This window comes from Manacus vitellinus, unplaced genomic scaffold (genome assembly GCF_001715985.3).
Source record: "Manacus vitellinus isolate BGI_N305 unplaced genomic scaffold, ASM171598v3 scaffold_7_pilon, whole genome shotgun sequence".
Classification (NCBI taxonomy): Eukaryota; Metazoa; Chordata; class Aves; order Passeriformes; family Pipridae; genus Manacus; species Manacus vitellinus.
Genome location: NW_021940813.1, coordinates 13,785,992 through 13,812,369, shown reverse-complemented (window position 1 = coordinate 13,812,369; position 26,378 = coordinate 13,785,992). Strand labels below are relative to the sequence as shown.

Sequence of the window (26,378 nt, the reverse complement as noted above, 5' to 3'; positions counted from 1 at the left end):
TTTTATTCCATTTTTAATGACAACATAACGCAGCGATATTTTAACTTTTTTTTTTTCTGAGGGAGCATGGGCTATTTGGTCTCTACAATACTTATCAAGCAAACAGTTAGAAAAATAATTTATGTTACAACTTCCTAATAAAGTTCCAGTACTTGTTAGTCTTCATCCAGTATCCATTTTGCATTGATACGGATTTCTTGAAGGTGCAAAAATTGCAGTTATTTCATATCAAATTGAGTTCTTTATCACTAAAGTTCTTCTGGTGGTCAGGTGGTTTTCTTTTCCTCACTGCCTATCAGATCCACTTTTGAGGTCTCCATCTGGAAAGATCAAGATGTTCCTCAGGAGTATATGAGTTATTTTCATGTGTGTATTGATCTCTATACAGCCATATACTTCCAAGCTGTCATATCTCATTACAGAGGAAACAAGGAGAAGTTGGCACACTTATGAAAAGCAGCACGAAGAGTGTGTAATGTTATGTACATAATTCATAGAAAAGCCACAAGACATATATATCTTCAACTTTTGCATGTTTTCTAGTTACCACATAAACAGCAGATTTAGTTGCTACTGGCCATGAATCAGTAGATTAATGGTCAACCAGAAGACATTATGTTTGAAGATATCCCATAGTGTTTTAGTCCTTTGCTAGGCACTATTGTTAAAAGTGAAATGAAAAAAAAACAGAAACCCTTAGTGTACCCACATCTTTCAAAATGATGTTTGTGTCTCTTCAGATGGCTCAAAGCCCAGGTTGCTTTTTCCCTCTTCAGCATAAGGGTTCACTGCTTCAGGGTTTGATCCTGCTTCAACTCTACTTTCTCTTGCTCTCCTGTAAGGAAAATTCATTTTATAGTAGAGGTCTCTGTTCTGTTCAAGTCCTTCTGAATACCCACAATCAACCCCCAGTGTCAATAATACTGTGTTTAACTGGGAATATTTATATAAAAAGAATTGTGTTGGCTTTAAAGAGGAACTGTAGTAAAACTACTGTGTTCTTGGAAACCCTATTAATGGAGAGACATGAAAACCAATCAAGCTTTATTCCTGCTAATGCAATAATATTTAAGGAAAATGACATTACTGGACAGCCTGCAATAAGATTATAGAAAACTGGAGGTGCTGATGAATGTGGACAACTTTGCTGTTAGAGAAGGCACTGTGTTCCCAGCAGGACATCCCATCCACCTTGCAGCAGGGTTGGCAGAAGCCTGGCCACCCTGCAGCTCCCTGTGGCCACAGCATCCAGCTGCCTTGGTTAAACTGCTCATGATGGGGGAATTGCACTGAGTTACCAAAGCTGTCGTGCAGTGAAAGGCAGGGGGCTGAACCTTTAGCTATCCCTGTTGATGGGAGAGGGATAATAAGCTTTCATTCTTTAGCTTGTTTCAGTTAGATTTGGCAGCCCAGTTTGTAAGAATCCCAATGATTCAATTATTGGGACATCTCCCAGTCGTCATAATCGTAGTATCAAAATATATTACTCACTTTTTGCGATCTCTTTGGCCAGTGATGATCAAGGCAATAACTCCAATGACAACCAGACCAATGACCACCCCAAATACAATTAACCAGATGGTGACTGGTGGTTCATAAGGTGCGGCCAGGGTTGGAAGTATGCCCACAAACTCCAGCGTGTTATCATCCAACCTGAAAGCCTCATTGATTCGTCCCCGAGACATCCTGCCATCAAATGCAAATTCAAAGAGTTTCACACACTTATTGGAAGAAAAGAAAGTTTTCAGTTGTTTTCTAAATCTCTAGTGTGCCAAGCATCCTCTGAACTGCTCAATTGAAAAGGATGCACAGGAGGTACTGCTAAATCTATATTGCTTCTGGCATGGGGTGGTGAGTGACAACCACAGTAACTTAAACCCTTAACCTATTGCAGCTTCACTGACATGATCAGACACTGTATGGACTCTTAAACTCAGTCTTAACATTTATCAAAATGAGGCAAACAGCCTTGTGGTCTCCCTCTCTATTTGCATTTTGCTCTTCATTCTCTTTACCCTAAGTTTTTTGGCTATCCAAAAGTGTCTTAGATATGTGACATAAAACCACAGCTTTGACATTTTTTTACCTGTTTCCCCCCTACAGTTTTCTGCAGTTTTGAATCTTGTGTTTTTCACTGCCCTAAACACCCTTTCCTTGGTGTATCTTCTGTGCCCTGTTTTTCCCCGAACTTCCACATCTGCTATTGAGTGCTAACTGGACAGTGACTTTCACAGGCATATTCTTCTTCCTTGGCTCACCAACTTGTCTCACTGCTTTCTCAACTCCATTTCATGTTGCTGCTGCTTTTAGATATGTGCCCTCTTCATTTCCCACTGTACATTATTCACGTTCATCTGCAGAGTTACAGTTTTACTTATCATTTTTATAGCAATGACTTACAGTGGTGTCACACTGTGCTATAAAAGAGCTGTTCATTGGCCTGTAAGTGGGAACTAGCTCCTGCTCTGACCTCTTCTGTATAATCAAATACATCTGGCTGTCCTAGTACACCATTATTCTGGAGTCCTTGCTAACAATAATTCCTTCACTGAATTTTCATTATTGAGAGGAAGAAAACACGTGTGCATGCACACACCACTACTGTATTCTGTATTTCAGAATATAACATAGTTCCTGTTAAAGTTTGAGCAATGATATTTTCCAGCAAGGTGTGATGCAATGAGATGTGTTATGGCAATTTTACATGCCCCCTGAAGCATTTTACATTGGCTGTTGTCCAAGACACATCAGATAGATGGACTGTTTTCTTTCTATCATAACAGTTCTCATCCTAGTTTCTCTCATCCCACTATTTCTATTTTAACTATATAACTGACTTTCTTGTCATCCCTTCTGTCTCAGCTGACTTGAGCACTGCTTCCCCTTCCCCCCTCTCGTCTGGTTGTTTTGTTGGGGTTTTTTTTCCCAGAGAGGAAAATCTCACCTGATGGCATTTTCCACGTCAGCTTTGGGCACAGTATCACTGATGTTACCTGGCATGCTGACAGTCAGATAGAAAGAGATCCTTTGTGTTTGTTCCCCAACATGAACGTCTGTAATCCTGAAGGAGGAAGAGAAGAGAAAGGTTACTTTCATTGTTAAGATACATTAGCTTTAAATTCAGGCAAGTGAACAGTTGTGTTTGATTGGCAGTACCAGGGGCTTAGTTTATGCTGAGGGAATACTTTCTAGTGAAATCAACCAGGAAGTGAAATCAATTTTCCTGACAGAATTTCTTTTTCTACGTGTTAATTTGTAACTTTAGTTGGAGAGCATCTACTCCATACCTAAGATAATCCTTGGTGTAATTTTCCTCAGCACATAATCACCTGCAGAACAGAAAGTGTTTGGGGTTGGTCTCACGAATTAGGTGATTTATGAAGTACCAAGTGGAAAAAAAAGTGTTCTTCCTTATTTTCTTCTGGGAGTAGATTCTAGATATAACATGACTGATGTTCTATAAAGTAATATCTAGATATTACATGACTGATGTTCTATAGAATAATATCTAATAGTTTAAGTAGATAGCTTCTGGAAATTTTTGAAGATACTTAATAAAAAGGACTGGGTTTCGTACCAAAATCAATTTCATGTGAAAGATTTTGTGTTTGTAACTGAATCTAGATAAGATTAGTAACTGCACCAAATTCTAGTATTTTTTAATCAACAAGTTTATCTTTTCTTGGCCCAAAACCTCTTGGATATCCAGTATCAAACACATACATTGCTAGAGATTTTTATTTCCAATCAATGTACCTTCCCTGATATTCCCATGCAGGTGTTGGGCACAAATTCTCAAGGCTCACCTGCACTGCTGATACACCGTGGGAGTCAAAGCCTTCTTATCTAACTTTAGCATATTACTCCTAAACTTCAGACTCTTCAGCGAAAAGACACCATGTACCCAAGCTGGCATCTTGCCTTTTGCAACCAGCTGGTGTTTGACATTGTTTGCTATCACCTTACATTTGACAGAAGGCACAATTAATTCCATCAGTCCATGCTGTTTAGTGAACCAGAAGCAATGTAGACATAGCTGGCATAATTAAGCAAGCCACTCACTGGAAGTTAACGTTCTCTTTCATCACATCTGCATAGTATTTTCTCATGGCATAGGCGATGGATGACTTGAACAGGAAGAGCTCGTTGTCATCCCATTCATACTGCAGAAACAGCACAAGAGAAATTCATCAGAGACGGCAAGTTATCTGACACTAAGAAATCATTCTAAAAAGAAATAGCAATTGTAAGGCTTGGCATGCACTTCAGTATTATTTATTTGTACCATTACAGCACATCAGAAACCTACCCAAACACTTTAGCTCTGTTAATCTTGGCTCTCTGCAGGAGAATAACCAAGCAGGCATCCCTGCTGCCAGACATCATGGTGGCCTTCTGTAATTTCTGGTAAGTTTACATGGGGTTGCTGAAGATGCTGCAGTGCCAGCACATCTCCCTGCCTTACAAGGAGAAAAGGCGTCAGGAGCAACACTATTCCTAACAAATATTGTGAATTCTCTTTGAAGTCTAATGATTTCATAATTTAGATTCTTTTATTCTGTTCTTTTAAGGAGGAGAATCTTTGGGGTGGAGGTGTCATACGAAGGTGGCTCATTTATTTGCTTGATGAGCTGGGATTTTTTGGGAGGGTTTGTTCTGGTAAAAAAATTCATTGCATCTGTATTTCTGCAGCAGGCACCAATTTCTTGTTTTTCCCTGGAGAATAGATAGGTGATATAAAAAATGTACTGCCTGTGTGCAGGCTTCTCCTGGCCTACCTTATGAGTCCAAAGTTATTTGCAGTGGAAGTCAAAAATAGCTTCTCTGAAGCAGGAACTAAGAGCTGTACAGGGGGCAAAAACCACCACAGGAGCTGATAATTCAGCCTGGTCTGTTGTGCAACAGTGAATGTGCACAAAGGGGAAATTCCCAACTGAAATTGTGGCAATTTTTTTTATCCCCCTAAGGCCTAGATTTGATTATGTTTATGGTACCTGGGCAGGAATGCCTATAAATGCTGTCATTGATAGTTTTACACAGCTCCTGACCTTATTAAGTATCATTCAGGAAGGTGTGGTAGAAGGCAGCTCTGTTGTAACAGGCTTTATAAAAATCAGCTACAGTTTTCAATCCTATCCTCCTCTTGATACTGATATAAAATGAAGAGAGAGAAATATGTATAAACATAAAAAAAACAGGGATAAACGTTTTAGTAGGGTCTGTTGCAATAGGACAAGGAGTAAGATTTTTAGACTAAAAGAGAATTGATTTAGTTACTGGATGAAATTCTTTACTGTGAGGGAGGTGAAGCAGTGGGACAGGTTGCCCAGAGAGGTGGTGGATGCTCAGTCCCTGGAAACATTCAAGGTCAGTCTGGGTGAGGCTCTGAGCAACCTGATCTAATGGAAGATATCCCTGCTTATTGCAGGGGGTCTGGACTAGATGATCTTTAAAGGTTCTTCACAACCGAAACTGTTCTGTGATTCTACAAATACTAGGGAGGAAAGAGCAGAAAGAGCCTGGTGTTGTCAGTCCATGCAGGATCATGGACCAGGAAAGAAAGGTGCAGGTGACCCAAAGCCACTGCAATCAGAGCAGTCCCCGTGGCATTCAGAGGGCAGGGCTGTGCCAGCCCTGGCTGCTCCCACCAGCAAGGGCTGAGGCTGTGAGTCACCTTTGCCAGGCAAATGCCCCTGGCTTTCTCCTGCTTTCACAGCCCTGCACTGAAGCACTTCTTGTTACCTCTGCTGTCTCCGGCAGCTGGCACTGTTCACCATAACAGCCTATGATGCTGTCGTGGGGGTTTCTCAAATTTCTATTTATGCCCAGACATTATGGGCTGTGTGGATGGGAAGTACCTGGCTGGCTTCTGATCTGTGTTTGAGTAAAAACTATCCACACTCCTTCCCTAGGCATCTCAGAAACACACCTTACACTGTTTGTTACAGAAGCTGCTTTGCTTTCAGAGAGAAAGAAACTCTGCCAAGTGCCTCTGCTCTTTCCTACTGTTTTCCCTCCAATATCCCACGTGTGACTTGAAAGACCGTGTAACTCTGGCCTCTGATTCAAAAAGGATTTTTCATTGTAAAATACATCTAAATGCCTGCAGGCAGACAGCTTTCCATTCCCTAATGCTGTCTTGTGTGCCAGCCTTTTACAATGTAATCACATGTATGGCATTGATCCAGTGGGGAATTTTGAATTAATGCTTGAAGAGGAGTCCTGTTTTCAGGACTGATGGTCGGTGGACTGATCCTCCTGGAAACTTTTATTTTAAATAAGACATAATCCAAGAGATTTAGTGGGGATCCTGTAGCAGGTTCCTTTAGGAGGACACTTCCATAAAGCCCCAGCTGAAGCAAAGCCATGGGTGTTTCAGACTCATCAGCTACACTGGTGATCCAGTGATGCAGCTCTAATCTCATCGGCCTGGAAACAATTAGCAGGGTAATTGCGGCAGCGCACGCTCTGGTACAGCTGGCATTAAGCCCATCCATGAGTCTGGATGCTTAATTTGCCAGAACTTTGGGCTATTGAAACTCTCCTGCTGGTAGCAGCCAGGGTCGAGATCTGTAGCTGAGAGGCACAGAACTGCCTGCATGAGCTGCAGCTCCCCTGCAGCCGCCCCAGCGCAGCTCTGCCTCTGCTCAAGGGGGGAATGGTTCCCTTTCTGCTCTCTCCAGAGCAGAAATACAAATAGGTTTACCGGCATACTCAGAGTGCTTTCTACTGCCCTGACAGTGCAAAGCAACTCGAAATTCATCTTAGACAAATGATTGCACTGGGTTCACAGCTTCTGTGCACTGTGAGCCATGTAAAGCAGCCAAAACATATTGCTCTGTGTAGCTGGGCTGAGATTCCTAACCGAGATTCCCCCTGCCTTTTCTCTGTGCCAGTTCATGCATGTACCACTACCTGCTCCTGACATACCAGCATTCAGTCATGTCCCCAGGGGCCCAGCATAAGGGAAAATCATGAGGAGGCAGAAAGAAATGGAATGGAAAAGGTTTTTTGCAAGTTGGTGATGTGGACAGGCTCTGAGAGGAAAATGTATGGCTTGCTTTTCATAGCTTACGAACCTACTGTCCATACAAGAATTCAAATTAAGTAATCTGTATGAGATTGTTTTACAGCTGCTCAATTGCACAACAAAAGACTATGATGGCAAAAGGCAGGCATAAAAATGGTATTAAGCTAAACATTAACCATAATGAGTAATAAATGTCTTTTAATATGGAACCTTTTCATGCTGTTGATATCAGTTTTGAATTGTATCTAACTCAACTCAGCAGTCTAGGAAGCAATAAAACTCCAGTAGGGCTTACATATGAGAGAGCGATAGAAGCAAGAGCACCAATTCATATGAAAAATGAGCTCATGTTATTGTGTCCTAGTTAGTGCAATAGGTTCCAACACGCAGGTCTAAATAACCTGCTGGATGACATACTCATTCTTGGAAAATTACTAATTTTCTGCAAGGTGAAAATGGCTCTTAAGAGGAATGAAGTGTCTCCACTTAAGCCTTCTACACTGCCTCCCTGAGATTAGCATATAAAGGAACAGCTAGAATAAGGAGCAAATTTTCAGCCTGGGTTAAGCAGATGGGCTAAGCCAATGCTCTGTTAAAATTGTAAAAGCCATCTTTGGCTTTGATGAGTTTTTTTGGTTGCTCTAATACATTTTATTGGACCAGCTGGTATAATTGGGAAAAGCAGACAAGCTCTTGGGAATGAAAGCCCTTCTTCTCATCTGAAAGAGAAGCAGCTGCACTGCACTCTCCCCCTCTCAATAACAAAGCTGTCTCTGCATAAGGGGTTGGAGGGCAGGGAGGCAGTCGAATATATCAGGGCCCAGAAAGATTACAGCAAACAGGCAAAGAAAAATCTACAAAGAAAGGCTGACAGCAGTGTTTTAGTTTGAAGTCAAGAGCATTTAAGAATAGAGTGTTGTAATCAACCCCTCTGCTTTAGCCCCACATTAAATGTGAAGTAGCGGCTGGAATAACTTCTGAAGTCAGACACCATAGCCACGATAACTAATATTAGAAGAAATTAGGTAGAGGCCTTATTAGACAAATCAACATAGCAGGGAAAAACACAGCCCTTTTCAGGCTTACAGGTTTCCCTATGTTAGCCCTCCAGGCCTGTCCTGTAGCAGGTGAATAACTGTGATTGGTATCTCCATGGAGTAACTCATCTAGCTGAGATGTCTCTCTTAAAATGGGTGAGATCACTTTCTGGAAAAAGTCCCTTCACTGATTCTAGAGGGAGCCTTGACCAGAAACTCAGACAAGACATCTTGTATGTGATAAGTTTTCACCTGAGATGATGCCACTCTTCAGACACAAAGATCAGCTATATCCTGCCTTGTTTTCCAAGAGCCATTAGTACACCATCCCTGTTGCCCGAGCAATGGGAAGGGAGCCACAGCACAAACACACTCACCGCCTGGTCCCCCAGCGCTGACTTCAGGCTGATGCGCACTTTGATGGCATCACTGGAATCTGGTTTAAAAAGAAACAAGGGCCTTGTTAGAGCTGCATTAACAGAAAGTCTGTCCCTGGGAAACACTGGGGTGGCTAAAGTTTCCTTATGGGCTCCCCTGCTTCTCCTAGAGAGCTTGGTGGGATTGATCTTGTTTCCTTTCAGTTACCACTACTGCAGACATGCATGTGAGCTGTTCAGTCCCCAAGCCTGGCTTTGTGGTAGACAGAAGAAAAATTCCTATTTCCCACCACTGGGGAGGAACAGCTTAGATGCAGATGTTGATGTCTGGTTAGGTGAATCCCAGCATTAGCGACTAGCACAGCATTGTAAGAATTATGGTACTCTCAAGTACAGATAGTGATTACACATATATAACCTGAGTGGTTCAACAATTATTGTCTCCACAATAGGCTGAAAAATGCATTTTTCTCCTTTTCCTCCCCTTGAGCTCCCATCTTTGACTAACACATGACAGTAAAAAAACACAGTACTAATTTTTTGGCACTGGTTTGTCCCTATTCCCCCAGGTCAGGGTCTGCTGGCTCCCAGGACCAGTGGTTGCCAGCCCTACCAAACAGGCCCGCTGCTTTCAGGCAAGTGCCACAGAAGTCCAAGCCTCTGATCTTTCTTCCTTTTGTACAGCCATCCCACACTCTGAGAGCTGCCTCTATGACAAAAAAAAAAACCAAATCCACCTCAATTTCTGAAAACTGGGCGGGGCTCTGACAAACCTCGTGATGACTTCTCCAGCTCTGGCCATGAGGAAGCCAGTCCATTTTCCTGTGAGTAAAACTTACTGCTTGGTTTGTACTTCCCATAACCCTCTTCTCTATGGAGAAGAGCCTTCAACAGCTACAAGAGAGAGGGACTTTGCTAATCAAGAGTTGTGAGGACTAACAAGAGTCCTTAAATCACTGACAAGCCATACGTACATGGAGCCCAGTCTGTTTTCCAACCAATGTATCTTCCAGAATTGTTTTTTGTCAGCCATTCATATAAAGGTTCAAAGTAGTGGAGCAAAGGTGTTGCATTCATGTATTTCTCTCCTGTTACACTTTCCAGTGCTTCAGTCCAGGGCTTGGATCTGCCTAATGACAGCAATTGTCTGTGTATGTGAAATGAGAGGTAATATATGTTATTGCCACATTCCATCTAGAATAGCAAAATACTCTGTGATCACTATAAAAATTTTCTTATTTGCTTCTGAATTCCCTCTTTTCTCCTATTATTCCTATTAATAAAAATATTTTATTTCCATTAACAGCTAATTAAACCTTCAACGTTTAGAACATCAGTGTACATAAATCTAGTCAACTTGCCCAAATGAACTAAGCAAATACACGCTAAATTTCCAAGCTAGGTTCATTCTTGATGCAACCCCATTAACTCTAGAAGCTTTCGAGGATGACTTAGGCTTTGTTATACTCTGATTTACACGTGTGAGAAATTTGCTTCATTACCTCAGCTTCTCACCAGCTGCAGTGGAGTTGGTTATATCACATTTGTGAAGAGGGCCAGTATGGTTAGCTGCCTTGCAAAGTGCCTCCTGAAACTGGAACTGATAGATGGTCCGGGTGTAATACCTAAAGGAAGGGCAAGGAAAAGGGAGGCACAGGTTTTGTTAGTTGTCTGTCAAGGAAGCCCGCAGGCCCTTGGCCTTCGAGAAGCTCTGCTGTGTCAGCCATCACTCCTACGTGGAGGGCTGCACTGCAGGGAGAGAGGCCAGCTGATATTGTAGGCTAAGCTTGCTCAAGTCTAACAAAATGCCATGATCAAGTGCAGCAGAAGAGCCCCAGATCTGTTTGTTGCCACAAAAAACAGGAGAGAGTAAGGTTTTTAAGCCCAGCTCTCCACTCTGGCTGAACCCTCTAAAATGTAATGGATGGGACACAGAGGGATGTTCAGAGTTAGTTGCTTCAGGGCTGCATGTGCATGGCCCAAGTGACACAAAGCACTGTGACTCCCCAAGAGGTAAACACCTCATACAGAAATGTTTCTGCTGGTTTGATGGCAGCATGAAGCTTCTCTGCTCAGCAAGAAGCTCAGCAGCCTCCTCACTGCTCAGAGATTATTGTGGAGCAGCCCTTGATGTCCACAGAAACACTTCCATTGAAATCAGTGACCTTCAGTCTGGACTTTAAACAAAATAAGATTCAGTCCTGAGACTTTCCAGTAGATGTTTCAGGTAGCTGGGGCTTGTTCTGTAGCCAGAATTTAAGTAATGAATTAAACATTGCACTACCTTATGAAGGAGTAATCATTGGCCACATGAAACAGTGCTGCAGGGTCGCAATAGGTTTCATCATGAGGGACTGGTTCCACAACACCAACTATTTGTCTCCTGGGGATGAAGGAAAAACACAGGGTTTTTGTTAAGAGACAATAAAGAAAAATAATCTAACTCAGCTTTTCTTCTGTTTTGTCTGTTATGTATGGGCACCTCTCTCATTTCCAAACAGAAGAATTCCATACAGCTTCCAGTAACCCCAAGCAAGTTTTGGTCCACAGCTGGAGACCACAGAGAGGAAGCTGCTTTGAAACTAAGAGTGCAAGGAAATTATTTGTATAATAGCAGGGTGTGCAGGAGAAATTAGTGGTATAAAAGAATCTACAAGATGAGATTCACACACACACCTCATGCCCTGGGCCATCCCAAGTTGAGACCTGTGTTTTTGCTCTGGGTAAGTGCATGCAGAGACTGGGCGACCCAAAAGGTGGATGGCCTCCTGTGCCACTGGGCTGCAGAGGAGGTTTCTCTTTATTTTCCTCTCCTAAAAGTGTGTTTCCTGAGCAGCACTACAGAAACAAACCCATGCTCTAAGTTCTGAAAATGGTAGTAAGCTTTCATGGAAATATGTTCTGTAAGCTCATATTTCAAGTTCTTGTTCCAGCAGAGCTTTGCGGTGCCACTGCAACAGATGTGATAAGCTTCCCTGAACAATTTATCATTCTCTGTTTATCTGACATCTCTGCTACTTTTGAATACATTGAAGCTGATTGATTTTTACAGTAGGTCAGGAAGCTTGCATATATCAAGTTTTATTATAGATTCTGTTTGCTGACAGAGGCTTAGTGTTCATGTTCATGTCAGAGGGCAAGCTCCATTTTCAGTGTGGGGCTTGTTTGGTTTCTTCGTCTTTTTCTGTCCCCATATTATAACCAACCTGGGAAATTCCAAAATGTAGTCTGAATCAAACTACTTTTAAATCTTGAGCTCCAAGGTGGTGAAAATAGATTGACTGGTGGGCGTAATCTGATAATGCACTTTTGGATGTTATTTGCCAAGGGAACTGTATTTTCTTGACAAATAAAGCTGGGATCTTAATATATAAGAAAGGAAAGAATCAGTCTGGAACCTTTCAGACAATTTGTCTCCAAACCCACTAGACAGTGGGGAGGAAACACAAAGCAAAGAAGTGTGCACAGATAGTTGGTAGATTGAGATCTGCATGCTTCTGAGGCTGGCAAGTGTGATGAACTTCACTTTCCACTTGTCCTTGAAGATGTGGGGAGCACACCAGAACACATGACCAATGAGACTTAGGGAAGGGCTGTACTTAAGTACTTAAGCTACAAAGATGTCTTGGGGCATGAATCAGGGGGACAGCAGTGTTGATCTGGAACATCCCGTGTGCTGTGTTTATCAGGAAACTGACGTTAAAAATGGTGGGGAAAGTATTTTGAGAGGCAAGGTAAATGGCCTGGGGCTGTACACAGTCATAATGGGGATACGTGGCTTGTGAGATATTGTGTGAACCACACTGGGTGTTTCTAGCTGGCACTCTACAGAGATTTGTAGAAACACCCAGAAAAACAGATCCTGCCCTATGGGGGCACAAACTCCTCAATATGTTGAGTAACTATGAAGGGTTGGTTTTGCAGGTTCATTTGAAAAAAATCCTCTTTGTTTCACAAACTTACTTCATCTCCCACCACCGTTTTGTCCATTCCTCCTTTGTAATGTCACCCCTAAACACCATCCACCTCCACTTCTCAAGCATGTAAGTAAAAGGCATTGTTCCAACAATTGTTAGTGCTTGCTTGAGCAGAAAGTTGATTTCAGTTTCTGAAGAGAGAAGCAGTTAAGGTAATGGTTATGGTAACAATTAGTATCTGATTTGATGGCTAAAGTTGCTTCCTTTTACAGCTAATGCTTACATCTTGTTTGAATCACAGATTTTCACTAAAGAAAACATGGAAGGAAGAATACAACTGAAAAAACATAAGGTAAAATCCTTACGTATTGTATGCAGTTTTATCCCTCTTTCTTTCACCCAACCTCTTAAATAACCTTGGCCTTTGGCATTTGCATTTCATTATCCTTCACTGAGAGCCTTCCCAGGCTCTGGGGAATTTTGAGTTGAAGACATCTAAAAATGTCAAAAATGTACATCCTCATTCTAAGGCAATACTCAGGGAAGCCAGACAAACTGCATTATAACAAGAGCTGACATATGTTATCACTCAATATTCACTCAAATGGGAGATGTAAATCTCAAGGTTGCAGTTTCATTTGAACTGCTAAATACATACCTTGATAGAGATATGTACGGATTCATGCAACAAAAATTGAAAAGTGTTGTGGAGACTCATCTAAATGAACTATGAAGATTTAAGGACGAATTCAGTATCGAAGATAATGAAGTGCTAACTATTTGTTTCTGAATTATGTAGTATCATTGTAAAGCCATGATCCTTGCTCTACAATGTGATTTGGGGAAAAAATAGTATTTTTGGCAAATTAGTGTAGTAAGATTTTCAGAAGCTTCTCAGCTGATTGCTGAGTTCACAGGCATAATAAGGCCTGCAAGTCCTTTCATTTAAATACATAATATTTATGCATTTATTTACCTTCATCCTCTTGGAAGGTTGGCTCTAGGAGATCAAGAGATTTCAAGTGCTCAGGAGTGGCTGCAGAAAGTGACATAATTTCCCCTACTGCTTCATGGAAGCCCTCGTTGGCACCGCTTCTCAGCAGGTAGGGCTGTGCAGAGTATGCCATGTCGTACTCGATGTGGCCCATCTCATGGTGTGCAGTCAGGAAGTCATCCATGGTCACTTTGGTGCACATCTTGATCCTGCACACCGGAACAAAGTGCTTGTGGTTAGAGAGACAGTAGCCTAGGCAGTGGCTGCCTCAGCCCTGTCTGCCACAGCCATGGGGCAAAGCCTCTCCAGAGCTTGCTAATGCCCCTTGCCCCTCACAAAACCTGGGCTGCTACCTCCTGCTATGCAGTGCAGTTCCTCCTGCAAGAGTGAGACTTTGAGGGGAACTCAGCAGAACACCTTCAGTCACCTTGAAATTGTGCAGAGAGTAAGAGAAAATCGCTGTTTTGTGAGAAAGCAGCTGCTTCCTGAAACCTAGCAATAAACTCACTGTGTGTGTGGGAATGAGTAAGCACCACCAATCTTAGGGAGATAGTAGTGTGAAAAACCCTGTGTGTTGGTGACTCCTGCTACTTCATCCTCTTGTAGGTACTTTTTAATAAAGGAATTTCTTCCAAATCGGGTTTCTTTTCACCTTCCCCAGAGTGCTAAGGTGTGAGGCTGATGACTTTCACTAAGGCTTTGCTGGGGACCAGGCTCTTTCCCTGGTAACTGTGGGGACTGCAAGAGGGGACAGAATTCCTGCCAAAAAACTTCATTGTGTGGGGACTTGTCATCCTTCTCCTTTCCCAAACATGGAAGAGATTGATGGATTTTTATGAAACTGGATCTCTCTGCTAAAGAATGACAGTGGGCCCTCAGGAGATTTTCTCGTTACCCAGGGACCTGGTGCCATTGATGCAGAATATGCAGTTGTCTGCAAATCTCACTGGTATCCACAAGCACCTGCTTTTATGCTTATTCCTTAAGCCCTAGAATATAGTCATTATTTCTCTAAATCATATAAATAATAGTCACTTCTCAGCTAAAATTTGAGAGTAGTTCTTAGACCTTCATGGAAAAAGTTACACAGAAAAGTTAACAGTCCTACAGGATCTTGTCTTCCTTTCCCCTCTTATCAACCAGAAAAAAAATAAAGTAGGAGAAATTATAACTTAAACCAGAATGTTGCACCTTTAGTGAAAATATGTTTATTCTAGGAGATGGTATAAAAGGGGATCATAGCAATTTCAGTACCTGTAATCGTTATTCCCCAGATCCCATGCTGTTGGGTGGCAGACAACCTTCCTGCCATCAGTCGGCTCTGTGAGCATAGAGTTTGTCCAGAAGCCCTCAGTCATGTTATAAAGGCCAACGGAGGTGAAGAAGGCCTCAGCGGCTTGGAATATTTTATTTGCATTCCATCCCTGAAAGAGAAAATGCCACCAATACCCACTGCTTCTTCATGGAGCCTGTTCCCAATGGCCTCCTTAATGCAGGGCAGCTGACTTTATCTCCCAGGAACTTCAGATCAGCACCTGGTTTACTGAGAGTAAGATAGTAGTGTCTGCCTTTGGTACTTCTGGAAATTCTGCTTGGAACTGGAATTAAGTGTTTTCCCTGAGAACAAAATAGGTTTCTACACTCAGAGGTTCAGCTGATAGCACCTGACCCAGACCAGAGAAGTTCTCAATAAAAGATAAGGTAAGATAAGAAAGACATTCCTGTCAGTAGCATGCCAGATCTGGGATCTGACCCTTCAGCCACTTCAGTCAACTTGGTCAACTTGGGTCAACTCGTTTGAGGGAGTGGAGCTACATTCCCAGAAGACGAGCATGACAGATTTCAGCCAGAACTATAAAACCTGGCAAATGTGTCTGTGGGAGTTGCTTATCAGATTGTGACTGTGTGGTAATGCCCAAGATATTTTTGCCATTCAGCAGTTTTATTATCCTACATATCAGAAGCTCTGCATTTACTGGACTTTAGCTTTCACAGAGATCTAGGTGGCAAACAGCTCAGGTGGATGAGAATTCTTAACTGGGGACATCAACCAACAAGGATGAGCTCAGCCTTTGCCCCTCCTTGTGGTGATACTTCAACAGATACAGATTTTTGACGGGGGATCAGCAGCATAAAATAGAGGTGAGAATGATGCAGACTTGTGCAAACTGCTAATGAATCACCTTTAGCTGTTTCTTTTCTTTTATCAGCATAACATCTGCATGGAGTGCTCCCTATGACAGAAGGTTAGATTCCAGGTGAATAAGCACATTTCAAAAATCAAATTCCACCTATCATTGTTTATTTTTTAAAAGAAGTGAAGCTTAGGTAAGACTGAAGAGAGTTGTCTTCACCCCTATTCTTGGTCTGGTAAAGGTGCCATCGCAGCTTTTAGCACTACAGATCTCAAACACAGACCTTATGGTGCTATGCAGTTATCAAAAGATAACAGGCAGCATTGCAGTTTCCTAGATGTATGCAAATAAACAAGACTGACAAAAATGAAACAAACTGTGATGTACAAACTATTTTATTATGGTAATGACTGGCAAAGGTCATATTTGATACTGGCCAACTCCAGGAGTCCTGAAATATTTATATGTTCAAAATATATCTCTTAATGGATAGATGTCTCAGAGGAAAATAGACTTGGAGCCTTGGGTGTAGGAAAAAAGAGAACAGCTAAGGGGAAAGGTACAGTGAAAAATGCATAAACACATTAAGGTGAAAAGCAAAAAAAGGATGCAGAAAGCAATGTTTTGTTGGCAGTGTGTCTGCCTGAGGGAAGCCAGGGTTTTCTAGAGAGCAGCTGACACTTGGTGCATAATTTTTATACTGTCTAGATTTGTTACACAATGCAATGCATAAATGCATGTCTTACCTTTTGAACCATTGCATCAGTTACGTCAATGTTGGGTTTGGCTGGATAGGGAACAGTCAAGGCATACAGATTTGTCCAAAACCTACCCCACATATCACCTTCATAAAAAGAGAGAAACATAGAAATACTTTCAATTATTTATTATGTATTGTCCAAAAGTGCCAGACAGCTCTATAAATTGTGCAGTGTCATAAATAGTGATTTCTATATATCTAAACTGGTCTGATCCAGATGTGGAGGGGAGCAGTTCTGGGAAGTCATGCATAGGTCAAACTCACATCAAAGATGCTTTTATTACCCAATGTCAGATATTCTTGTACAATATAGTTTCAGAACTGAACATCCACGTTGTTAGTCTATGTGATTCCCGTGCTATATTCAAGTACACAACAATTACAGCAGCTTGATGCTGCATGCTTTGAAAGCAAAGTCGTGAAATGCGGGAGTTTAAGATTTGAAAGGAAAAACAACTCTCTCTGAAACTCTCATTTCTAAGGATGACCAGTGCTGCAAAGGGGAGGGAAATGCCCCAGCCCAATGCTAGAGTTCTGAGCTGTGTGTTGCCAGCTCTGGTGAGGATGAGGACAACTTGCCTTCTCTTCCTGCCTCTGCTGCTAAGCACTCGTGTCATCTCTGCCAGGAATTTCTCCATTTCTCCTCTCCCCTTCTCTTATCTGTAACCTTTTTGCTACTATCGTGATTAAACAATCAAATTACTCTCTTCCCTCATGCCTCGAAGGTGGCTGTCCTGAGTATAAAGTCAGGCTTGCGTGACATGGACATGTTGACATACCCAGCAAGTGAGCAGGGAGGCATCCTGTGGAGCTGATGAGCTTGGGGCCGTACACTCGCTCCAGGTGGTGTCTCACGTAGGCATGCAGCTGCTGGTACAGAGGTTTTATCTGGGGGCAGAGAAGGAGAAGGAAACTAATTATTTTCACTTTGCCACTCATCACTCCTAAACAGAAAGCCTTGAAGATGCCTCTGACAAAATTGTCCTGGCAGATAAGTGCACCCCAAACCTGCAGCTGAGCTTTGCCCCCTGCCTCAGGGCTCAAGCACTGAGTCCAGATCCTAGCCCCAGAAGTCATGTTCAGGTATGAGGAAGGGAGCATTGCTAACTTTAAATGCAGAGTATCAAGGATGCCATCTACCCCACAGGAGACATACCTCCTGCCATGGGCCCTACCTGGATGAGAGACACAGACTTACAGAGCTCCCTCTCTCAGCCTTCGGGGACAATGCAGCCCAAGGGGACCAAGCTGGTCCTAGAATGGCTGCAGAGATAAAAATCTCATGTGTGTCTCCCAACATCTGTTAAACCCAGGTAGACTGCAATCAGCCAGTTTAGAGGTGGTCTCATCATTTTTCATAACATCAACATCTGAGCCCACCATTTCAAAACACAACCCAGGTGAGAGCTTCTTCTGCCTCTACCTGCTCAAATGTCTTCTCCACATCTTCTATCAGCTGGTCACGGCTGTATTCATAACCTCTTGGAAAACTGGCTTCATAATTTGCTCTCCAGTAATCTCCATAGTCAGAATAATCTGCAAAGCATGGATGTATCACATCAGGACACCACATGTGGCACTGCTTAGGTCTGCAGCTCCCTTCTGATCCCATGGTGACCTGCAGCCTTCCCCCAAAGCAAAAAGGCAAAGTGCAAGATAGTTTGGGTCTAGCAGGAAGTAGAGAGCTCCCTGAGGCTCTGTCCCATGAACATGCAGGTATGGGAGGTTTCCAAGAAATTCAGAAATTGCAGTCATGGTTTTCTGCTAATTAGGGTCATTCCATCTGGAGATGGAGGTCAGAGGAAATCATCACTCCTGACTGAAGCTCCTGAGGGACAACAGCCTCTGCTCAGGCTGGATATCAAGGGGTTTGTTCTCACCAAAGGTATAGGCTGGGGAACATTAAATATGGGCCTCCTCTTCCAGCAACTAATCCACCAGGACAGATGGAGATACCACAACTGAAATTGAGCTCCCAGTTCCACTAAATCTTCCAGTCCACAGAGCTCTATCAAGCCTGGAGTAGAAGTGGCTCATTGCTGAAGTTTCTTCCTTAGTGGTATGAAGGAAAGTCATAATGACCATTTCTTAATATTTGGGGTTTTTCCCTGTCTAACTATTTGGACTATATTTTCTTATCCCTTGTCTCTAGCTCCATCTTGACAAGTTTTGCAACACAAGGAGTATAGGAAAGCAGGTGATACAGCTGCAGTTTGTCCAAAAGACAGATGATGTAGCCACTTCAGAAGGTATCTTAGAAGACCCCAAAAGAAAATTAGCAGCCACCTGCCATTGTTCCTTGAAAAGACAGTTTCCTATGATTTGTGTGGAGATCTCAGACTGGAAGCACACTTAGTCCAAAATCCTTTTTAAACACCCAGCTGCATATGCTGGCCCAGGCCTACCAAATCTGATCATTCCAGCTCAGGAATAATGCTTATAAATGCTACCAATGATTGTGGCTCCAGAAAGAAGGTCAAGGCCCATAGGAAAGAGGAGATGTTCCCAAAACTCAACAGCACTCAGAAGTTGTTCAAATCAAGTATGCTTAGCCATAAGTTACAAGCAGTGTAGTTCTGGGTAAGACAGTATGTAATGAAGGGCACTGATACGTTATGGCCTTTGGAAAAAGTGCCACAAAGAAGGGTGCCAACAAAAAGGTGTCTGGTGTTCCAGGCTGGTAAGAAACCTCTGATGTGGTCAATGGCATCTGTCAGCATTGCGTCCTACTTTGGGACGTGCATACCAAGAGCAAATTATGTGCAAATTATGTATGAGTTTTGAATTCCTGGGCAAATTGTGCAAGACTGCAGTATGTTTGCTAGTTTATGGAAAACAGAAATTATTAAAAAAAAAAATTACTTACTATTAAGCTTCGCAACCTCGTTTTCAAGCTCAACATACTCTTCGTATAATGGTCTCATCATCCTGCCAACATCAGCTCTCCAGCCTTCCCAGGCCCACAGTCTCTCATGATAATCAGTGCTGTCAGCCATAATAGCATCCAGACCTGTCAGAATGAAAAATAAGTACTGGGCCTTAAAAAAACAGATTTTTTCTTTCACAGCAGGCAAATGAACCCAAGTGAAAGAAATGTCATGAACTGAGAAGAAAGCACTTTGTGTTTGATATACTGAAATATCCCATTATTTTATTGTATCCTTCTCTCATTTAAGGTTTTTCCCTTCTTTTTAAGAAGCATGGAGCAGATCATGAGTGTCTTAAATGCTCTCTCTGCGTTGCCCTCCTTTGAGTTGGTAGAGTTCTTGGGACTGGCCTCAACATAGCATTGATTGCAGGGGAAAAAAATTAAATTTTCTGTGATGTAGGCAAACCCCAGGTGACAGGCAGGCTGCCAAACAAACTGAGCAGCCCTCTCCAAATTTTGTCTACTACAAGGAGCAACAGTATGTCTCGTGGGCAGCAGGCCCACTGGAGTTCCCTGAACTGCAAGGTGCAATTAAATTATGACTAAGCTTTAGATAGCAGGATATATCTATTGAAATTACTGCCTGTCCTCTTGCAGTCAGGAGCCACCCTTGGGCTTTCTCTTTGTGCACCCTCAGGGTAAAGGACACAGTAGGGGCAGTGGTTAGTACCGTACCTGGTTCCAGCACCAAACACTCAGATGGATCATTGATTTTACAGACGGTCCCAGTACTGTAGATGGTACTCATTGTACTTAGCACAGTGCCCAGCTGCAAGTTAGATGCAAGACAGTCTGTTAGAAACCCACTCTGTGCAAAATAACAGCCAATTATGCTAATTCCTTAAGAGCTTGATTCAACACTTCACCCACCAGCTTAGCATTGAGGAATATGTTTAAGCTCAGTAGATTTTAATGAAAGAATTTGCCTAAATGCATTAGTGAACCAGACCTAGCTGGAGAAGACAGATAATCTCCCAAATATATGATGTAACCTACAGGTTCTGAATATCCAGTCAAACAGATCGCTGGATTTAATGAGCACTGACTGTCACAGGAAAGCTATAAATACACAGCAGCAATAAAACAATAAAAGTTTAGCAATGTGGTTCCATAAGCATGAACCCACATTAACTTCCTAGGGAGATCATGGCTTTGAATGGCAGCAAAAGGGCCCCTTCTGCAGATGCTGCCAGGCTGACTGTTGCTTGTGGTTTTAATGTCACATCACACTGATTGCATAGATCTGCTTATACATCATCACAGAGAAGTTATGGCTCATGTCTTGGCTCAGCTGAAGGCCAAAACCCACCTGAAATCACCTCAGAACCTATGCTATGTAGCTTTGCTTTTTTGGGTTTATTTTAATGTTTTCATGTTTTCATGCCTCAAGAAATATATGTACCACTTTCAGCTTTTCCTTTAGGACTATGCAATTTTTCATTTAGAGCTCTAAATCAGAACTATAAACAGCTGTCAGTGGGAGGGGTAGTTAGTGATTAGCTCTGACTTTATCTCTGTCAGCATTAAAATGGTGCCCAGGGAAATTTTTGTATCAGTGAAGAATACCTAAATATTTCTATGGAATCCCATCAGACTCTACAAAAAGTCACTTTTCAAGAAAGAATCAACAACTTCAGCCTCAAAGGCCATTATCTAGGAAACTCTAAATATCTGAACAGGGAGGGTACTGAAGAAAATACCTCCTCAACTGAGACAGCATTACCACCAGTGCACTGTTGTGCTCCAAAATAAATATAAGTTTGTATAAACTGTCAGCATTCCTGCCAACGTAATGTGTCTTTTGAGAAACACATCTCATTTGGAGATACAAGAGATTCAGCCAATCCACTGTTTTTCTTCTATGGTGGTTAGCACTGCTAGCACTTAGCAGAAAAATCTACGGATCCTTCAATAATTAGGATTGTAGGATCCCGGACTGTAGGTTCCCATGACTCAATGCTATGTTTCAATTCGATCTCCAGCAAAATGAAACTAATTTGACTCTCAAGTGTTTGGTTATGATTGGCTATAAATCCCTTTTGAGTCTGCATAGCTGCTCACTCCAATTTCACAAATAGTCATTATCTATGCACCTGCCTCTTACATGAACTTGCCAGTGCAAATGTCAAATCTCGTTATGAGTCTTGCTAAATCTTGTTGGCCTTCAGTGGCTTTCTGTGGAAGGAGGTCACCAACCCTCCCCAGTTTCAGGCATCCCAAGGTGCCCACTGCAACAAAACATCCTCTCTTTTTCACAGTTTGATAATGCACCACATGCACCTTTTTCACTCAATGGATGTCCTTTCACCCATCTCTTTCTCTTCATTGCCCTAGGTCTGGACTTCACCAAGAACTTACCATAGGTCTTTTTTTTCTCTTATGACTAATCCTGTCATTTGTGCAAGGACAACTCTGAGGCACACTCGTGTGTGCGTGTGCTTGAAATTCATTCGATGGCAAAACTGCTGACTTGAATGGCAATCAGCTTCCTAGGCTAGACCCCCCCCTTCCAGTCCTGTATTCCTACAAACACCTAGAACAGGTACACTTCCCTATCACACACAGCATCATTGCAAGACAAGCAGAGTGGCAACAGCACCATGCTCTCACTTGAGGGTGTTGTGGGAGGCAGCTCAACTCACCCAACATAAATGAGGTACATTCAGCAACTTACTCTGTTATATTTTTCTGGTGACAGCACAGATGATCCTCTGTCCTGGAGAATCTGGATCTGGAGCTTGATGAGGTTATCGTCAATGCTGTCTACTGGGAAGCTGCTGGCGTTCCCAGAGGCCTCGTCGTAAAATGCAGACCACTTGGCACTTGCCTCGTTCTGCAAGGGGTTCAAACAAACCCTGAATTATTCCCTCCCAAAGAGTGCAGCAGCCCAATGTACTCAGTGGGCAAAAATATTACTTCTGTAGAGAACTTCATTTGTAGAGAACACTTGTGGATTGCGGATGGAGCACTTGCATTGCACAGTGAAATGGCTGGAGAGCTTTTTGACCTTGTTTTACTCACACATCCAGATAACCACTTTTCTTTGGAAATAACAAAAATCATGACTGTCTCCTCACACCTTGCTTGTTATAATTGATCCAGTGTCACTTTTCTGTGTTCCCTGCTACTCTAAATCACCACCTATTCTTCCTTTAGTGCTTTTCTTTGCCCACCTGCGAGGAAACAAGAAAGGGCACAAACAGGTCAGTAACACAGATGTCACTTCCTATTTTTGCTGCAGTAGCAGTGGCAGAGAAGCAGCCAACAGCAACAGCAGAAGATATTGATACTGACTCTTTTCATTATTCAAATATCACTTTCTTCTGAAATATTGATAAATAAATTTTCTTTTATTTTATACTTGGGCATAGGAGGCTCTAGGCAATTGCCTAAATTGGGCATGCAAAACCTCAATATTTTATGAGATTGCTTTTACCACTGCTGCAATTATGCACATACATGTGAAACTCCCACATTTCAGTGCACAAAGTAGCACCATAAGAGCATTATTTGGATTTGGGAATGTCTTATTCACCTTTTTCTAGTGTATTTGTACACAGTTTAGCACATCAGCACCCATTCCAAATGGCAACAAGAACAGCACTGATTGACCTGGGTCCTTCAGACATTTTAATTGATTGTGCTTATTACCGATGCTTCCCAGGTTGTGGAGAGGGCACCTGTAACACCTGTCCCTCCCTTCTGAGGAATCAGGAAACACAAATGTCATACTGTGCCTGAAGAGCTCTTTCAGTCACCTTTCACCCCTGTACAAACACACAGCAAGGCCAAGGCTTTTGCCAGGGCTCTGCCCGGGCTGTCCAACCCCAGGCGTGCCGTGTGTGCAGTACCCACTGTACCTGCTCTAGGCTCCAGCAGAGAGAAGCAGTGGCAGATGAAAGCCCTTGGCAGTCCTGTCCCTGCATCTCCCCTGTCCATGCAGCCCTTCTGCAGGACAGCAGCCACCACTGGGAGATTTTCCAAACTCTCCCTTTCATGGGAGCATGCAAAGCTAAGTGGGCAAGAGCTTGATAAGCACCCAGAGGAAGAGCATCACTGTGAAAATGTGTTCCTGAGCTCCTCCTAAGCAGGGACAGAGAGGTGCCTTAGGAGTGGCGGGGCAGAAGGGGGGGCTCTTTGGCTACAAAAGCCAGAGGAAAGAAGTTAACTTGCTGTCTTATATTTCCACAATTAGAGGAACTGGTTGGTAACTCAGAGGAATAGTTATAGGGTTTGTGACATGATTTACAAGGAAAATGGATGGAAAGGAGCCAGAAGGGACAGTATTCATTAACTCTCTTCCAGCAGAAAAGGAAAAGAGGAATCAGTGGGTTTCTTACCAGTGCTGCTGAAGAGACCAAGCAAGAGAAAACATTCTCTCTGAGCAATGGACTAATTGGTTCTTATTGCTGGTATCTTCTCATGTATTTTATTATCATCTCATTAATGCTGGAAATACTATATGAGGCTTTCATTTTATGTGTTTGGAAACGTTACAGTTTAAGCACCTGGTGCCTTGGAAAGCATTCCAGATTGACAATGATTAGTCATTTGAATTTCTTCCAGCAACCAGTCTCCTTGCTTTAATTAAGAAATATGATAATTAAACCATGTTTCAATTAAGCTATATGACCACAAAGTGGAAGACAAGCCATTACGCAAAAATAGATGTACAGTGTTCAGCTTCATTTTTATGCCCTAAATTCTTTTCTCTAAAGCTTGAGTTAACTTTAAAATACACACAGCTACAAAATTCAAGGTGTTTTTGTGCATTTTGAGAGGGTCTGAGCTCACAAGATGCTGGGCTGAGGCATGGCAATATCAGTAAACAGTCAGGCCATAGATGCCTGCTCTCAAAAAGCCCTGTTCTTGCCTAGAGCTCCTGTTGTCTGGGAAAACCAGAGGCTAGTGTTGAGAAGCAAGAACTGTTTTGCAAGACAGTATAGGTATAAATGCCATGGTCCTTCCTGCAGATAGAAATTGACTTTCAAACCCATATACTAGACCACTGTACTACAAACTCCACTGCTGGCAATTGGTAGTCGATGATCTCGATTCATTTTTCCCAGTTTAATACCTCCAGGTAGCATAGCAACAGCCCTGACTGTGATGGAGGCAGGGGGAAAAGTCCCCCACTGGATAACTGGTGTGGACCACCATATAAACCCATCAGCAAAAATTTAATAGAATACCTACATTCAGAAAATGTTTGCATATTCACTGAAAAGCAAAACAATTTCAGGACCAGAGAAGAGAGAGCGTTGGCTGTGCCAGTAAAAAGCCCGGCGTAAATTCAGTCACATCTCTCTCCATTCAACACATATTTTGGGAACGAACATGCAGAGCATCCTTGCCTTTTCCCTCCACTCACTGGGGTGACTCCAAGTGATGGCTAGGGACAAGCCCAGGCTCCAGCCATCCCTGTGCAGTGCAAAGGCAGTCCAGGTACCAACCCAAGGCTGTAGAGGCTGGTAGTGGCCCCGGCACATCCAGTGAGGCATTGCTATGTTAAAGCAAGCCCCTCTACCCCCCTCAAACTAAACCACAGATATCAAGTAACACTCTAATTTCAGCCAAGCTTGGTGGAACACCAGAATAAACCAGAAAGTAGCTGTCAGATTCCTAAGACAACAGTAAAACCCATGGGATGGAGCACTTACCATTTTCTTGGCATTCTCCTCAGTGATGTTCGTGTTGTAGTTCCATGAGGCAATGGAGCTCTCGTAGCTGATATTTTCTGCCATCCTGTTAAACTGTTCTAGAAAATTTTGGGCTTGTTGGTTGACATTTTGAGGGGTCACAGCAGTGATCAGACCACAGAGAAGCCAGAGGTGGACCAACATATTCATGTCCAGGCTGAGAACCTCTCAATGAAGTAGGTTTCCTCCAGTAAGCTTCTCTGTCAGCCTTTGTCTCATCAGCCTTCAAGCATGGCCAGCGTGAAGAAGAAAGGCTGAATCCAATTTGCTGGACCTTTTATAGGTTTTATTCCTTACAGGAGAGAAAGGAAAAAGTTTTTTATAAAAAGCCAAATAAACAAAAGTCAATGATTAACTTTGGAAAAACATAATTACTCCTGCCCATTTTATGGCCTTCTTATAAAAGGCTTTTACTTTTGGTTAATGTTTCCCAAATGTGCTGTCAATGATACAGCTGATCACTTTATCTATAGCCTACCCAAGTCTTTGGTAGCTCAGAGTCTGTGAATCCTTTAACAGGTTGGTGATGAGCTGTAAAAATATTTAGAAACTTCACTGAAACACTAAGCCAAGAACCTTAATTCCCATGCAGAAGGAAACCCCAGTTAGCCTGAGATAGGGTACCTAGTTGCATGTTTAGGTCCATGTTTTAAAAGGCTTTTCAAAGCCCAGGTGATTTGGAGAACAGACCTCCTTTTCAAAGCAATCAAGGCATATAAATCCAGAAATTTAAATGTGCTCACTTCACGGGATCACATCCTGCATAGAGACCTAATCTGAACTATAAATCAACTGGATTTAAGTACTAAAGTGACTAAGACTACTAAAATGACTCCATCTTAAGATCTAAATACCTTTGCTAATCTAGCCAGGAACCTTGTGGTTACTGAAAATCAGTGGGAAAATCAATGCATGAATTAGCTCTGGAAATGCAGGTTGGGTTGAGCTTATCCATCAGACAGTGCCTTAGTACTTTTTAAATTAGCCTATTTCTTCTCAGGATCACTTGGTTAGTTCTGTTTTGCATCTTGTGGGGGAGATTTTGAGATGCAACTCTGTAGCCACATCCATAGGGCTGTTTTCCAACCAGAGGAGAGCTTCTCCAAAACCACTATGAGTCTGCCTACGTGGGAGCAACAGCAATCAGTGCATTCATTGCCAAACCCTGGGAAAGGAGCTCCAGCCCTCACACCTACGATGGGCTGAACACAGGACGGCCTCAGCAGGGCCACCAGCCACAGACATCCCCAGCAAGCACAGCCAGAAAACAGGGACCTTGAGGAAGCACCTTGCTTCAGTATCTTCTGGGATCCATGTCCTGTGGACAAGTGATCTCTGTCATCCATGTCCAATCCTCTAACAATCTTTTTCTTCAAGGGAAAATAAACAACATTCACTCAACCTTCTCATAGAGATCATGTTCCATAAATTTTTTGTTACTCTTCTTGGTGCCATCCAGACTTGCCACATTTTGTGCTTCCTCAGCAATGGTGTCCACAT

At 42.5% G+C, this 26,378-nt stretch overlaps 1 protein-coding gene across 1 annotated transcript; it reads right to left on the bottom strand.

Moving 5' to 3' along the window:
- Window positions 1–25,028, bottom strand: ACE2 (angiotensin I converting enzyme 2). Its single transcript, XM_018084005.2, has 19 exons — window positions 24,840–25,028; window positions 21,854–22,012; window positions 19,855–19,948; window positions 19,117–19,260; window positions 17,674–17,786; window positions 17,030–17,138; window positions 16,237–16,334; window positions 14,610–14,779; window positions 13,338–13,564; window positions 12,408–12,552; window positions 10,729–10,827; window positions 9,947–10,069; window positions 9,419–9,591; window positions 8,445–8,503; window positions 4,063–4,163; window positions 2,945–3,061; window positions 1,492–1,686; window positions 710–835; window positions 1–320 (listed from the first exon to the last, which is right to left on the bottom strand). The coding sequence occupies exons 1-18, from the start codon at window positions 25,026–25,028 to the stop codon at window positions 715–717; spliced, it is 2,436 nt and encodes an 811-aa protein (XP_017939494.2). The 3' UTR covers window positions 1–320; window positions 710–714.
- Between the last annotated feature and the right edge of the window lie 1,350 nt (window positions 25,029–26,378).